Source organism: Python bivittatus, unplaced genomic scaffold (assembly GCF_059951505.1).
Source record: "Python bivittatus isolate LINGU-HERP-01145 unplaced genomic scaffold, Pbiv_v1 ctg000670_np1212, whole genome shotgun sequence".
In the NCBI taxonomy this organism is placed as follows: domain Eukaryota; kingdom Metazoa; phylum Chordata; class Lepidosauria; order Squamata; family Pythonidae; genus Python; species Python bivittatus.
In genome coordinates, this window is record NW_028277094.1 from 8,744,148 (window position 1) to 8,759,645 (window position 15,498).

The 15,498-nt window shown below is 43.5% G+C and overlaps 1 protein-coding gene across 3 annotated transcripts in view; it reads right to left on the minus strand.

The window, feature by feature from the left end:
* Positions 1 to 42: 42 nt before the first annotated feature.
* Positions 43 to 15,498, minus strand: part of MAMLD1 (mastermind like domain containing 1) — an 87,229-nt gene continuing 71,773 nt past the window's right edge. For 2 of the 3 annotated variants that reach the window (XM_088151845.1, XM_088151847.1), the window contains exons 3-5: positions 6,025 to 6,213; positions 4,041 to 4,122; positions 43 to 2,764 (exon numbers count right to left, since the gene is read on the minus strand). In XM_088151845.1, the coding sequence (XP_088007971.1) occupies positions 1,737 to 2,764; positions 4,041 to 4,122; positions 6,025 to 6,213 (1,299 nt within the window). In that variant the 3' untranslated portion in view covers positions 43 to 1,736. The remainder of the gene's footprint in view (positions 2,765 to 4,040; positions 4,123 to 6,024; positions 6,214 to 15,498) is intronic. The other variant, XM_088151846.1, reaches the window with a different exon arrangement.

The following is a 15,498-nucleotide window of genomic DNA, read 5'->3' on the forward strand; positions in this document are numbered from 1 at the left end:
TTAAAAACAGCTCCTACAAAACAAATAACTGAAAACATTCAGTGAGTGCAATTTTTCCCTGGCAGTTTATTATGGTATGAAGGAAAAAACAGTTTGGTGTGTCTGACATGAATGTTATTTTACAAATGGAGGAGGAGGACGTGGCTATTAAAATATGGTTACACAAAGCAGGAACATTTTTTTGAAGAAGTGTACAGTACAATGGATTTCTTTGATAAACAGACTCTTAAATATACATGACAGAAAAAACATCCAAAGTTAAGCTATTTTGTGTTTTATAGACATTTTTATCCTGGGGAGAGGGGGCGGGGGTAATCCTTATATTAAAAACAGAATACAAAAAAAAAAAATCATTTAGAACCAAGAACAAAGCATCTGTTTTCTACAAATATACATGGTTGAGGTGAGCAAATCAGAAAGACCTCTGTTTTTAGAGCTGGGCATCCTGGCACAGAGCGTGTTGCAAAACAGCCTTGGCATTCTAACACTTTCTCAAGACCAGCACCTGATTTCTCCAGGGGCAGCTTCATGTAGCCACGTTGGCATAGCTTAGTTACTCTCATTGGGGTGCCTTGCAGAAGCACACGGGCATTTCTGCCATTGACAGACGCTGCGGCATTTGGGGAGGACGGAGCTACTCCTAGGATTAACATCTGGGGTGTGGCTCCAGAGGTCTGCCCAGCTTTTAGACTTCCTCTGTGGGGCTTCTTCACGCCAGAAAGGCATTGCTTGAGGTTGTACTCCAAGGAGGGGCTGGGCAGACCCCAGGTGCTCAGATGGGTCCAACTTCCCGCCTTGGGGCTCCTAATATTTCAATAGGTTCTTCTCTAAAAAGTTTCCAAGCAATTAAAGGGGAAGCTGCAAAGCACACAAATAAGAGACAGATAAACTGGGGAAGCTACAGGGGAGCATGGAACCACCTCAGAAGTTTGCTTTTTGTGAAATTGATTTTTTTTTTTTTTACAGTTTCCAGGATCAGCTCGTTTTGGAGCCAGTCTGATCTTCTGGGAGAACACTCATTCCACGCGTTTCTTTTTCACACAGACCACCGCAGACCCAAAGGATTGTGTCCCAAGTGTGCATAATGCCCGCCCTCTGCCCCCAATTTGCCTGTCCCCATTAAAATAATGCAGTGAGAAGATACTCACTGTGTGAAGAAACCCCTGATGGAAAAAGAACAGCGTTCTTCCATTTCATGTAGGAGCTTGTCCCAATCAGCTATTCTGCAAAGCTTTTTGGCGGCCAATCAAAACGGAGGCTTATACAATTTGCACTAGAAGAAGTAGGGAGGTAGGAATTACTGCAAATTTTTCTTTCCGTTTATTCTGTTTTCCAGGGCACCCCTCATTCATACATTATGTCAAAAACATAAAATATTTGATGCTGTAATACACAGTATTACTGGAACTAACCATAATATTTGCATATTTAGAACAAAGTGTAATTCCTATAATATAAGAAAAAAAAAAGTAGTCTATAAGGTATTTACAAAGTCCAGCAAAGAAGTATAAATACTTCCATATTTAATGTTTAGGAAAACATAATTTACAAAATATTCAAATATGTACACAGCCATTTGAAAAAACCCTGGAGGAAAGCAAGCGAAGTGGGTATCATTCTTTCTTTCGACTCCGAAAGAAGAAGATTTAAAACGTCGTCGTTATTTTTTTGTAGCTGTTTGGGTTCCATTTCAGGTCCTGCAAATTATTTACACCTCCTGCCGTTCCTCTCTAGAATCACACGTGTCCAGCACTCTGAACGTGCTGTCCCAAAATGTCATCTATCAATGTCAAATTATTTAGCCAGTCTTCATCAGTGCCGCCGCTGTTCTTCATCAAAGAGTCAATAAAGTCAGCTTCATTGCACGTCCCGGGTAACATGGCGTTGTTCTGCTGAGTTACAAAGTCGTACTGTGGTGACAACTCCAAAGCAACGTTCATTCTGTTGAACGTTACGGACGACTGCCCAGCTGAGCCTGGATAACTGGGCGGCCCAACAGCTGGAGCAGCGTTGATTTGGTTAAACCCAGAGACCCCTTGGGGTATTGATTTCATGACATTCATGGCAGCTGGCAAAGGTCCTCTGGTTAAACCATGTCTCAGGTTCTGATTATTTAGAGGGATTAAGTTTTGGTTAGAAGGTCCAAGATTGACTTTCTGCATCTGTCTGACCTGCACCCCGGGAACGATCTGGTTGGGAGGAGGCCCAGCTTGGTGAGAAAATGGTTGGCTGGGGATACTTGACCTGATGTTCTGTTTGGAGAAGACGGGATTATTAGAGAACTGGTGCATGCCGGCTTCCATCGGAGTTTGATTTGGCATCCTCGGAACTACTGTTGGTGTCCACATCGGAGCGGAGGAGTTGGAATAGATGGCTGGCATTCTCGTCATGGCCTGCTGCCTGAGGTGTTGCTGGGCAGAAGAATGAGTGACCAAAGCACCAGTGGCGAAGCTGAGCAAAGGCATGCCTGGCCGAGCTGCAGGATGGCTGTGAACGGTCTGACATCCTGAAGTCATGCCCAGCGAGTTTTGGCTTGCTCGGAGCGGGAGGTTGAAATCGGAATTTGGGGGGAAGATGGCTGGCTGCTTGTTGGGGTTATGCGGGATCATCACCATTGCGCCACTGTTCTGGTTCACAGCGGGTGGCCCGATCCCAGAGGCCAAGGTGTTCTGCAAGATCCCTTGGGCAGGAGGTATCATGCGGTGGTTGGAGCCAGAGGGCTGCATGGACTGACTGCAGTCGGTTGGCATGGATTGGGAAGCTGCTGGGGAGAGACGAGCAAGATCTTGCATTAATAAGTGAGCAGGTTTTTATTTCATTCATTCATTCATTCATTCATTCATTCATTCATTCATTCATTCATTCATTCATCAAACTTGTCACTGCCCATCTCATTAAAAAGTGACTCTGGGCGGTTTACAGATGCTTGAGAGCCATGCCTTTAAACTCCTAATTTATAACTCTGCAAGGATGGCGTGTTGAACCTACGCAACAATTTCTTTCTTTTTTTTTAAAATAATATGTTTTTATGGAATATTTTAAGACAAAACATATAAACAGGAAAGGCGAAAGAAGAAAAAGAATAGAATCAGGTGAATCAACAGGGGATTAACAAGTATCATAGAAGTTACCATCTTTTTCAATATTTCATTCCGTGATTATAACTAACAGGGTATGTTACACTGTTTCAGAAACCTGAAAATGAATCATTTTCCAGAATGGTTGAGCTTTACAGCATTGCTGTCCGACATGAAAGAATAATCCGACCCGATTGTTACATTGCCAATGATGTTTCGAAAGTGAACTATCCATTTTAGTGATTAGGGTTCAAGTAAGGTACCGGCAATTGCTTTTGACTTAGCTTTTAACTGTTGCGGGCAATCAGTTTTTCTCTTTGCTAAAAGGACAGTCGTTCTTGTCTAATCAGTGCTCCAAACATAAACGTGCTCAAGTTCCCTAGAGCCAAACTGCACCATCAACAGAAATCATGGTAAAAATAAAACAACACTCTTGCATTATAGCTTTCTCTCAGCTGGATTTCAAAACCGTTTGGGGATTTTAAAAAGTGGAGTCTTGCCACATATGACCCAGCAACATTCTTTGCTGCTGGCGCATAAACTTTCACCATCTAATCTCAATGTGTAGTTCCAAAATCTGAATTCTGGGCTTCGTGTACTTTCACTTTTTTCTAACTTCCACATTTCAAGCTCTAGATTGCAAAATCTGGAATTGCATTCTGCAAAGCGAGTTTTGTTTTGCTGTAGTCAACAGCTGCAAAATTACATATTCTGTAATTCTGCACTATTGCCACCCAAACATGAGACATTGGCATTAAAGCTTTGGTATATACCACAGTTATTCTACAAACCTCTTCCTGTTACAGGGAACAATCTGTTTTACACAGCTCAGCAACAGGAGGAATGTTAGATCTGCAAGCAGGATAAACATCTAATGTCTTATCTAGGTTTCCGTGAAATCCCTGAATTTAAAAAAGCTCCCAGAAGAACGGGATTTTAAGATCAAACCCTCTTCCTTTTTACCTGGAAACTGGTTCATCTGCTGGCCCGCAAAGGGACCCCTTTGTTCAGATGCCACGCCCATCATGCCATGCCTCTGCTTTTCCTAGGAAGCAAGAGAAAGAAAAGTTGTGTTCTCACACTGAGAGCATTTTCCGTGCAATGCAAATGCATGTAAAAAGAGTTGCTTCCTGTTTCCAGATATAGATTCATGAACTGTCCCTAGAATTTTTTAAACACATACCTTTTGTCTCCTTCTACACAGTCCTAATTGGGTTCCCTTTCAGCACAGGTGAAAAACCTGTGGTCCACCAGATGTTACTGTCAATAGCTTCCAGCAACCCTCACCACTGTCCATGGTGGATGGAGATCTGGAAATCGTAATTCAGACATATCTGGAGGAACATAAATTCCTCACCCTGGGTGTTCTGGGATTTGGGGAAACTGTATCGTTGTTTTCACCCTCCAAAAACCTAGTGTGTTTTGTACAAGGACAGAGATGGGTTTGACTCAAGTTCCAGATTTTATATTTTTAAAAGTGGGGGATCTTCATTTTTTTAAAACCTTAGCATGTAGCTTCAAAGTACCACAATACCAAAGAGAGTCTAAGTGGAATGTTAGCTGCTCCCACCCAAGTTTTAGTATTTTGCGATACTAATTTTGCAGACTTTACAACTTCAACTTCAGATCAGCCAACTTTTCCTCCTCATCTTCTGTACTCAAACTGTTTTTTTAGGAAATATCCTGCCTGATTAAGAGATCTGGGGATCTCAAAACATTCCATATTTTTTCTTGGCTTAACGATGGCCTTAATATAGAATATGGAAACCACAATCGTTTGCAATTCATATTGAATGCTGAACCTCAGTCACTGAAAGGAGAAATAAAATTGCAACATCTGTTTGCAACCCTTCTCTTCTTCTGAGGAGACATCCAATTCATCACTATGTTCCTTCCAATATTTGGGAAACAGCCTACCCCACAACTTGTTAAACTAGAGTATGTGCAACTTCTGCGGGCCAGGGGCAAAGGGCCCCACTTGGCTTCTGGCACGCTAGGGCCACAGTCCAAAAAGCAAGTAAAGCGTGGACAAAAACGAAATTTGCTTTCATTTAGTTTTACATTCACATAAAAATATAAACAAATACTGCTAATATGACTATTTAGTGATTTCCTTCTTCTCTAACATTAAACATGATTTGATGGCAACTTCTGGAGAAGGTCTGGACACCCCGACACTCTTTCATTAAACTCTTTCAGATCAGGGTCCTCCATAACTTTCTCTGATCCCATTATGGCCTCAAAGTCTGCCTTTTCCCTCTGGGTTCCTACAAACACTTTTGGTCTTTCTTTTTGGTCCTATCTCCTGCTTCTGAACTTTCTTTCTTCCTCATGCCCTTTCCTTGTAAGATGCAAGAAATTTTCACGGGGAGGAATGCCTACAGGGGCCGAAAGCTTGGAGATCAAGTAAAAGAAGACTGGTTTGTGTTGCAGGGCAGGCTGACAGCAGATCCCTTACTTTGGGGTTTGCCTCCTTTAGGACCCCAAAAGTCAGGTTCTCTGTTGCAGGCCTACTTCTTTGGAAGAATGTATTGCTTCCATCTTGTTGGGTTTTAGGAGAGCCGATAAAACCAGGCTTAAACAAAACGTCCTGGGAGGGGAATCTGATTTAAGTTAGAATCTCCTACCTTGGCTGTGCTCGAATGTTTATTCTACCTGGTGACCCTAGTTCCCTTCTTATGAATTCTTTGTTATTCTTTCTTACTGCATTTCTGCTCTTTTATTATACGGTCCTTGCATTTTGCTGTAAAAAGGGAATCCTGCTGGCTTGGAGGAACACTGAAACCGCAGGAAATAAATGAGTAAATAAACACATGTCAAACTAAGCCCAGCTATCACGGCAGATGGACGGTCCATCATTCTGCCATGATAACTGGAATTGTTTCATCCCCGGAAGGGCTAGCCTATGAACGATCCTGGGTTTGCTAGCAGTTGCTAAAAGATCAACCTGGAGTTGCTGCTGCTGCTGTTGCTGCTGCTGTTGCTGCTGCTGTCGCCGTCTCATAATCTGTTGCTTTAGGAGTTGGTTCCTCATGGTGTAATCATTCACCAAGGGTGGAGCCTGGGCGGGCACCGAGCCTGAATTGGAGGGAACTCCTGGCTCCTGTAGTCGAGCCACGATGCCAGGGGCTTGGTCCTGGAGAAGGAAGACAAAAATGCACTGTTCAATCTAAAGAGGAAGATGACCATCAGGACTTCTTGAGTCTCTGCTCTGCTCTCTCGGAACAGACCCAGCAGCTCTGTTCCATTGTCCCAGAAACCATGGTCTGCTCTGACCAACCATGGCCTGCTCTGGCCAGCCCCGGGAACAAATTAACTGAGCTCCCGTGTTTTATAGGTTTGGTTTTGCTCTGCTGAGACAGAGCACCAAATGGGGTGCGTCAAGTTTCAGGTCCCAAGGTACAGTTAAGCTTCCTGAATCATTACTGGGTGGCTCTGCTTCCAAACTGAACAATCACATTTCACACTCCCTTGGAAGCGAGGGAGATGGTGTTTTCAAGAAGACAGCTCCCAGCTTTGTCGGTAGCTATTCCTCTGATCATCTGCTTCCAGGCAAAGGGGTTTTCTTAAGAACCCCAAAATGAGATGGATGTATCCTCTTGGTCAGGGTTCCTCAACCTTGGCAACTTTAAGATGGGTGGAAGGCCATCAAGGGAATTCCATCAGCCAGCAAGGGATTCCCTTCCATCAGCCAGCAAGGGAATTCTGGAAGTTGAAGTCCACCCATCTTAAAGCTGCCAAGGTTGAGGAACCCTGCTCTTGGTGATGACTAAGGATAGCTTTGGGTGAGCAACAGAGTCAGAATTATGGTCAGCTACTAGCTTTCCTTTCTTTTTTTAATGTAATTTTATTACAACTTAAAAAAAGAAAGATAAAAACTAACAGAAACTAATATAGAAGGGGAAAAAGAAAGAAAAGAAAGATAAGCCAAAAGTACAGAAAAAAGAAAAGAAAGAAAATATAAAGAAGTGGCTTCCAATTTTCTTTATAGCAGTTATAAGTCTAAATGAGCCTCTTATTCTACGGTTACATGTCTTTCATTTTTTCTATAATCTTTTTTTTTCTAATCATCAAAACCATAAATCATAAATTCATTTTTTTCTATTTCACGCAAAAAGTCTATAAGGGGTTTCCAGTCAGCAATAAACATAGATAATGTCTTTTCTCTAATCAAAGAAGTCAATCTAGCCATCTCAGCAAGTTCCATCATCTTCACCAATCATTCCTCCGTGGTGGGTAATGTCAGATCTTTCCACCTTTGTGGATATAATAATCTGGCTGCAGTTATCATATGTAAAAACAAAGTTCCATAACATTTTTCCAACTGTTGATTGATCAGTCCCAAAAGAAAAGCTACTAGCTTTTCTTGACAGTACAGGTAGTTCTCACCTAGTGACTATAATTGGGCCCAGCAACGCTGTCGCTAAGCGGAAAATCACATGACCGCGATGGATGTATGACATCATTTCCATTTGGTCGTTAAGCAAGTCATTCCAGCTGTTAAGGGAGACATCACGTGACCACAACTTACAATTTTACTTCTGCGTTCTCCATTAACTGCTTGTCACAAACTGGTTGGGAAGCACACAAATGGTGATCCCATGACCATGGGATGCTGCAATGGTCATAAATGCGAGGACTGGTCACAAAGCTGGTTTTATTTACACCGTTGTAACTTCAAACAGTCACTAAATGAGGCAGTTGGTAAGCAAGGACTACCTGTAATAAGGCTGAAGCAGCATCCAAACGAGGGGTGTACAATTTTGTTGGACTGAGGGCCAAACTAAACCTTGGAGTGGTAGATGGGGGGGCACAAGATCAAACCCTTGGAAGACAACTACAGGACAAAGAGGTGGGCAAGGCCACAATACAAATGAGAGATGCTTGTTTAAAGATAAACCTGAATTATAATTAAATTGTATTAAAAATAGATATGTTCATTCTTTATGAATTCAACCATTTTCCCTATCACATTAACAATTAAAATTTGATTGCCAATATTGGATAGGCTCTTCAAGTCAAGACATTTGATGAGGCCCCCACTTATGCAACCCTAAAAGAAATCTAGCCTTGAGTCTCTTGAAAATTCTCTTTTCCCAGAAAAGAACTATTTTTCTAATTTATCTTCAGGCTTTCTTAGAAGCTGCTTCTGAATTTATTTTTAGAGGTGGCAGGGATGTGCAACTGCAAAGGCTGGCTTTTGATGTGACTAATCCTTCCCTCATTTTGCAGCCTCTCTGGCTGCCCTTCCTTTGATTTGAAAAAACCAAGCCCTACCTACCCTACCCTACCCTACCCTACCCTACCCTACCCTACCCTACCCCCAAAGGTCTTTGGGGATTTGATTTCATGGTAGGAATCCAGGAAGGCTGCAGAGTACTTGAGAAAGAGTAGCAGAATAAAAGACAAGAGATTTGCCCATTCTCCTTGGCCATCTCATAATTCGAAAGCAACGTTGGCAGACTCCACCCAGGAGAACGTGACCAATGTTTTTTTCTTCTTGGAGAAAGCCAACCAAAAAGATTTTTCCCCTCAAACTGAATAAGAAGAATATGTTGTTTCAGTTCCTGAATCTAAACAGCAAAAACAGGTCCTCCCTGAACATTAAGAAGGATGGAAGCTCTAAGACAGAAAGTGAAATAGTAGATGCTACCAGCATGATTGTATTCGCCCAGCCCAGGTTGTCATGGATTCTGGAAGGAAGGAGGGAAATCAGCTGAAACCAGAAATAGACAAGCCATTCATCAACCACTTTCTGTTGGTAGAAAGTGTAAAAACCTCAGATACACAAAAGCATTGCCAGGCATGATGATGATGATGATGATGATGATGATGATGAAGAAGAAGAAGAAGAAGAAGAAGAAGAAGAAGAAGAAGAAGAAGGAGAAGAAGAAGAAGAAGAAGAAGAAGAAGAAGAAGAAGAAGAAGAAGAAGAAGAAGAAGAAGAAAATTTTCAATGAGAGAAAGGGAAAAGTTTATTTACATTTGCAAAAATGCAGTATCCTTTATTTTATGGCCTTCAGTGCCCCCCTACAACCCCTTCCTCTAGCAGTGAGAAGTTACCATCTCTTTAATCTGATGATCCTCCACGGAGAAAGATGGAGTAATATTACCTAGAGCTGCTCTACCTTTTACACACTTCCCAGGAACCAACAGCTGTCCTGAATTTCTCTCACTGGTGCTTTTGGTTAAGAATTAACACCAAGCTGGCACCCTCTGAGATGCATACTTGGGTCTTCTGCCAAAGACCACAAACTAGCAAAAGCTCCTGTCCAACAACAGAATTTTATTTGTTTGTTTTGCGAGTCTATCCAGAGCTAGAAGATGCAATTCTCCGTGACTCCTCCAGCTTAAGAAGGAACGGCTGATGCTTCTGGTCTTAGACTTGCCAGGGAGTAGAAACAAGAGCTATGTAAAGTATGAAGACACACCAATATATAGAATAGCCCATCCGCTCCTTTGCCACCATCTGCTTCATAATTCACCAGCCTCCTGTAGTATTTTACATTATTGATGACATGTTGTTATTACTGGCGGAGGGGACCCTGCGTGTTGCATAGCCAGACTTTGAAACTGGACCACACTTCCTTTGTTTGGCAAATGGAAGCCTATATCCTTTGTTTGAGCGGTGGTGTTATCAGGAGATAAGCAACCAAGAAGCGGGGGAGCTGCTGTTGGACATCTGACCACGAGGGCCATGCCAAAATGAAGAAAACAGGAAGTCAGCCCGGAAACTTTGGACTGTGTTTATGGAGAGCAAAGCAGAACGGGAGGTAAGTAGAGACAGGGTGCATCATACGCAGAGTAAGAAACATCACTGGATTACTTGGAGGATTCCCCCCTCCACTCGATCTTTGCTTAATAGAAGCTTTTATCAAAGAAAGTCAGTGAAATGAGGACTCCTGCCTTGGGCAGGGGGTTGGACTAGAAGACCTCCAAGGTCCCTTCCAACCCTATGATTCTATGAAATCGCTTGTTTTTATAGTGCTTTTGTTTCAGTCTTTGAGTTGACAAACCACCACTGCTGGAACACCTTTGCATCAGTTTACTGGAAGAACCTGAAGGGGGTGGGCGGTTAATTGTGTTTGCCCATTGCAGCAAAAACAACCAAGAGTTTTGTGGCACCTCAAAGACTAAACATTTCATTGGTGCAGAAATGTTATGGTGACTACCTCTGTCTACACCATCTCAATGGCCAATTCCAATTCCCTGGTCACAAGCAAACTTGACTCTAGGTAGATGGCGCAATGGGCTGTATGCCACAAGAGCTTGTGTGGAGCTGCAAAATGCTTCCTTTGTTTAATAGATGTTGACCTGCGTTTCATGTCACGTGTTCAGGATAGGAACAACCATGCAATGTTCTCCAGTCCTGCTCACAAAGCCAACAGCTGCTACCATTGAGTTCTTGAGTCTTCCTCAGGGTCAGCTGCAGAAGGCAACCAAGTTGGACATCTGATGGATGCCAAGAATCCCTGTGGCCCCATCAGCACTGAGATTTTTACTCTGAAATGGGACACTTCAGAAAGTGGGCAGCACGTCACATTATCTCCAGGTGGCTTGGTGCGTGGACGCTGAAGAAATTGCTACTCTATTGTTTCCACGGTCACTTGTAGGAAGCTCCTCTTAGCATTTCACTGGAATTCCCAATTTGGAAACTTAAGGGCATTCTTGCCTCTCTTGCACTCCGTGAATTGTGGCCTTCTCGTTTGACACCTCTTCAGATCCTTGAAGAGTCCTCTCCTACATGGACGGAGTTTTCTCTTTTCATAGCTAAACACACCACTTCACTCACTCTCTCCTCGTGACATTCAAGTCTCCTGCGGATATTTGTCTGAGACTCGGCTCAGAATAAATATAGGTTGGCTGCAAGCAAAACTGTCTGAAAGAGCGAGGTTTCAATTTGCTCGGCCTATATTTGAAAGGTGTGCGCGCCGATTCCCTCCCCACCTGCTTCTGTGAGTGCTGAAGCAGACAGGCTTATCGTAACCTGATCTCCAAGACTTCTTCCCAAGGCAAGGGCTTTCATGAAGACGGACAGCTTCTTGCTGACCAAGCGTTCGTCTGAATTCCATTTTGAGGGCTTTTCATTTAGGGCAGCCTGCTGATTTTCTCCCCGCCTCTCTATCAATATGGGAAATTAAAGGGCATAGCTCAGCACTCCGCAGAACAATAAAACGGCTTTTGTTATATCGAGGCATCCCGTCCGTAACCCCTACCTCCCCCCACACTTGGGTCAGGAAGAAATCTGGGAGTCCTTTTGTTTTCAGGGAGGCACCGGGAGGTTGGGCGATTTGGGAAGAAAGTTTGCTACGGAAAACGTAGCTGACTCCCACCCCTCGTTTCCACGCGCTGCAAGAGAAGCTGCTGACAAGACAATAAGAAAGAGAATCCTCCAGAGTTTTCTCAAATATTGGGAGAAGAGAAAACAACAACTCAAGTTCTGGCTTTCCACCACTAGTGGGAACTACAGCATCCCCTTTCACGGAATGAGAGACAAACAAGTGAAACAGCTGCAAATAACCCCCACGTGACCAAGACAGCATTGCATCAAAGCTTAAGGAACGTTGTGTGTGTGTGTGTGTGTGTGTGTGTGTGTGTGTACACAAACGTTTCTGTTTCGCTGCTTCCAAGGAAACTCATTTGCTTCTGCATTCAAGGGCCAAGCCCAACAGGCAGATCGCATGAAGTATAAAGGCTACTGACCAATTAAAACATAGTTTGGCTATGAAAACATAGTTGTCTTCCTTTTACGAGATTATTTACCAGCTGAATGAAGGTGCAAGGGTAATTTGAAATTCTTATTCCTGGAAAACCTTTGGGGAAAATAAAGGCAAAGCCCATGTAACAATTTTTTTTTTTCATTCTCTGAGAGAGTGAAGAATGAACTTCACGACCAAAAACAGGCAGAGGTGCAAGCTTTGACTTGCAGAACTTCTGATTTATAACACTTTCCTTCTGTGGAACATAATTGCTCAGTTCTCAGTCAACTGGTACCTTATCTAGTTATGTCTTATCTAATGAAGACATAAAGGTTGGGCATGCTTGTTGAGGTGAATGGACTCGACCACAACGGAGATGGGTGCACCATTAGAAGACCTGAAGGTCCAGGGTGGGAACAGATCCTCCTGGGGAAAATCTGTCTAAGAGTTGATACTGACTTGATGGTACATAATCAATCAATCAATCAATCAATCAATCAATCAATCAGTCATGCTGGCTGGGAGTCCTGGAACATATCTGTCAAGGAAGGTTAATTTAGGCAGAACCTAAGTTGATAGAATTTGAACATTCCAACAAAGTTAAGTTCAACTCAACTGTGGGTGACTACATAGCTACATCAATGTAGTATTTTGGCAAGAAAATGAATGTGCTTTCTCCCATAATGTTTTTTTGACTTCCAGGCCCTGACGTTCCTGGTTAGGTGACGTCCCTTAAGTAGGTAAGACTGAAAGTTTTGATAGGTTTCTATCAGGAGAGGTTTAAGGGGAAAATATATGTGCTCAGCCTTGTAGAGGTTTTGTATCCCTATTTTTTTCCCCTTCATTCTGGGGGGAAAAAAAGGAAAATACTGGGGAAAAATACTTTATTTCCAACAAGAAAAACAGCCCCAAATGTAAGCTGAGCCTTTCCAAAGGACAAGAAAAAGTGTATACCCACAGAAAAAAACCCAGGATATTGTACAGCTTCTCTACCTGGTCAACTGGAGTTGCCAACTCAAACTATGAAGGTGGCTTTTCAATCTTTTCCATGTTCATGTCTTCAGCAGTTCTCTCCCTTTCAACAACAACATCTTCCATTACTTTATTCTTAACCAATGTAAGGCACCCCCCATCTCAATTCACAGGTTCATTATTCTCACCTCGCAGGTTCTCAGTTCACAAGGGAGGGAAGGGAGCGCACCTCATCTTCCTTTTGGCTAAACCCAGCAGCACATCACCCCAAACGGGCTGACTTGTCCCTGATTTTCAGCATGGCCATTGGAAACACCTGAGGAGGAGCCACACTGCAGCTTGAGACTCCGTACATATATTCCAGGTTGATCACCCAGTCAGACAGAATAAGAAAAAGTTCTTTCTCTAAAAATCAGGGTAAAAATGAGGGATTCAGTTGTTTGCCAATTTCATTCAACAGGGTTGCCTTGGTTGGGGTGCCACGGGCCTGACTCTGGACAACTGGTCTGATCTTGGCTTTTCTCACTCTTTCTTCTATAGACCCCTGCTTTTCTTTCCCTTCTTCCGTTCAGGGATGCTTTGAAAGATTTTTTTTTAAAAATCCTTTCTATTTTGAAACCTTCCAACGTTCTCCTCCATTTCTGAGTGTGTTTTTTTCCTCCTTTTTAAACATGAGCACGCACGCCCAGGTCTCTTTGCTTCTCCCACCCATTTACTTGATGTACACCCAAGTGAAACAGTGTCAGGGTTAGGCTTCGAAGCTTGTCTCGAGGCAAATCAAGTCTGAAGTCTGTAAGTGATTTGACCGACTGTTGTTGGGTTAGAAGGCCTGCTTACAAGTCAGTCTGTTCCTGCACGTGCTGGTCCACCGCAGCGCCTCACAACAAACCAGCCTAAACTTCCTAGGAAGGGGGACAAGACCCTTAGGACTTCAGCATCAAGGCAAGACCCTCCCCACACCCTTGAAGGCAAAACACAGCTACCGTTCAAGAGAGGAGAAATCCCATGAAGGATAGCTTTCCAATTCAGCTGAGCAAGCTGGGGAAATAGATTCCGTTTTTATGGCACCGAAGACTTGACAGACATAGGGGTTCAGAACAGCTATCCTTTCTCCTGACCCAACTTTTTTCTCCTCGATGCCATAACATCTAATCTTGCTTCCCAATCTGGTTTCTTTCCTTCTGCTCCCACAACATGCAATGGCAACTCGGAGGGAAAAAGTTATTCATTATATTTCCCCGGCAAACCTCCAGGCTGACATATAGCGATGTACCAATAAACGGTGGTTGCTAGTTGAGTTATAACTTCAGTCGATTACTTCCCCATCTGTCTTCAAGACTTTTTTCAAGCAGCAGTTTGTTTCCTTTTAGGCTTGAAAGAGGTTTATGACCCCAGTTCTCCAGGGTGCAATCCAGTATAATGAACCTTACTGGCAAGGTTATCAAGACACACTTGAACGGACCACCATGCCTCGATTTCCTCTGACTGTGGCTGATAGAAAAGTAGGATGACTCTGGCCCAACTAGTCTGAAATTGTAAACAGAAAGGATGCGGGCATTTGTTTTTGCATGCTGCCCGGGGAATTCTGGGAGTTGAAGTTTATACATCTTAAAAGTGCTGAGGACGAGAAACACTGGTGTACAGAATAGGGTGGGACTGACAGATTGTGCTCAGATTAGCTGGTCCAAAATCACCCAGGGGATTTCCATGGCTGAGGTTGACTTGGACTGGACCTGGAAAGAGCCAGGTTCCACGCACCTTAACCACTACATCACACCACTGCAGTTCGTTGACATGAATGCAGTGGCATTTAGGACCTATTCCATTTTTTCGGGAAGATCAAATGATGCACAGCTAGGGTGCCCTCCAAAATGTGGGCCAGGCCAGAAGGAGGTGAAGCCAGCACAAAAATTCCGTGTGATGCGAATGTCATGAAAAAGAGCTAAGAATATCCAGCCCGTATATGGACACATTCAACATTGCAATTCAAAAGCGATGCTTGGACATACTCTGAAGCGAAGCTTGGGGATCACCAGCACACCCTAAATTTACAAGGACACGCAGCAGGTCCTCAAGGTTTGAGAAAGAAGATTTTGCTAGCTAACCTGCTCACCTGGATTTCTGGGAGCTTCTGCATACAGGCCAGGAACGAGATTTTTCTATTTTGCACATTCCTTCTTTTCTCTTCCCCGCCAATCTCTGATTCTGCATTCCAACCTGCCTATAAATCCAGCAAGATCTAAAAGCTTCATTCATCTCTCCCAGATTTCTGTTCTGCAGCTTTTCCTCTGTCCGTCCCGCCTGCTCGTCCTTCCATCTGCCCTGACAAGGTTGTGCGTTCACCCCAGTGACAAAACGCTTCACCCATCTCCGGCCGGCCGATAAAAGCAAGTTTGACTCCTCTAATCAGCCGGTCGTCGATTCAGATGAGTGACGAAGAGGTCGGGGGGAGTCAGGTAGCAGAAAAAAACTCTAAAGAAGAACGTAACCCCCAGATGCCACGCTGAAAGACTGAGGCCAGAGGTGGTAGGAAGCTTGAAGAAGCTACCACCAAAAGTTTGGAGCTAGCCACCCAGCGGGTGGGTGTGCAATATTTTCCGGTACTTCCCCCGCTACTCTGGTTTTACTCAGGGATTGAAAAAGAGGAGCAGATACCAAGCTTAGGAGTAGCCACGCCTTGGAGGGGGAGAAGAGAATCCATCCAGCATCTCTTCAATCACTGTGGGAATCTGCAAGCCACACGTGGTGCT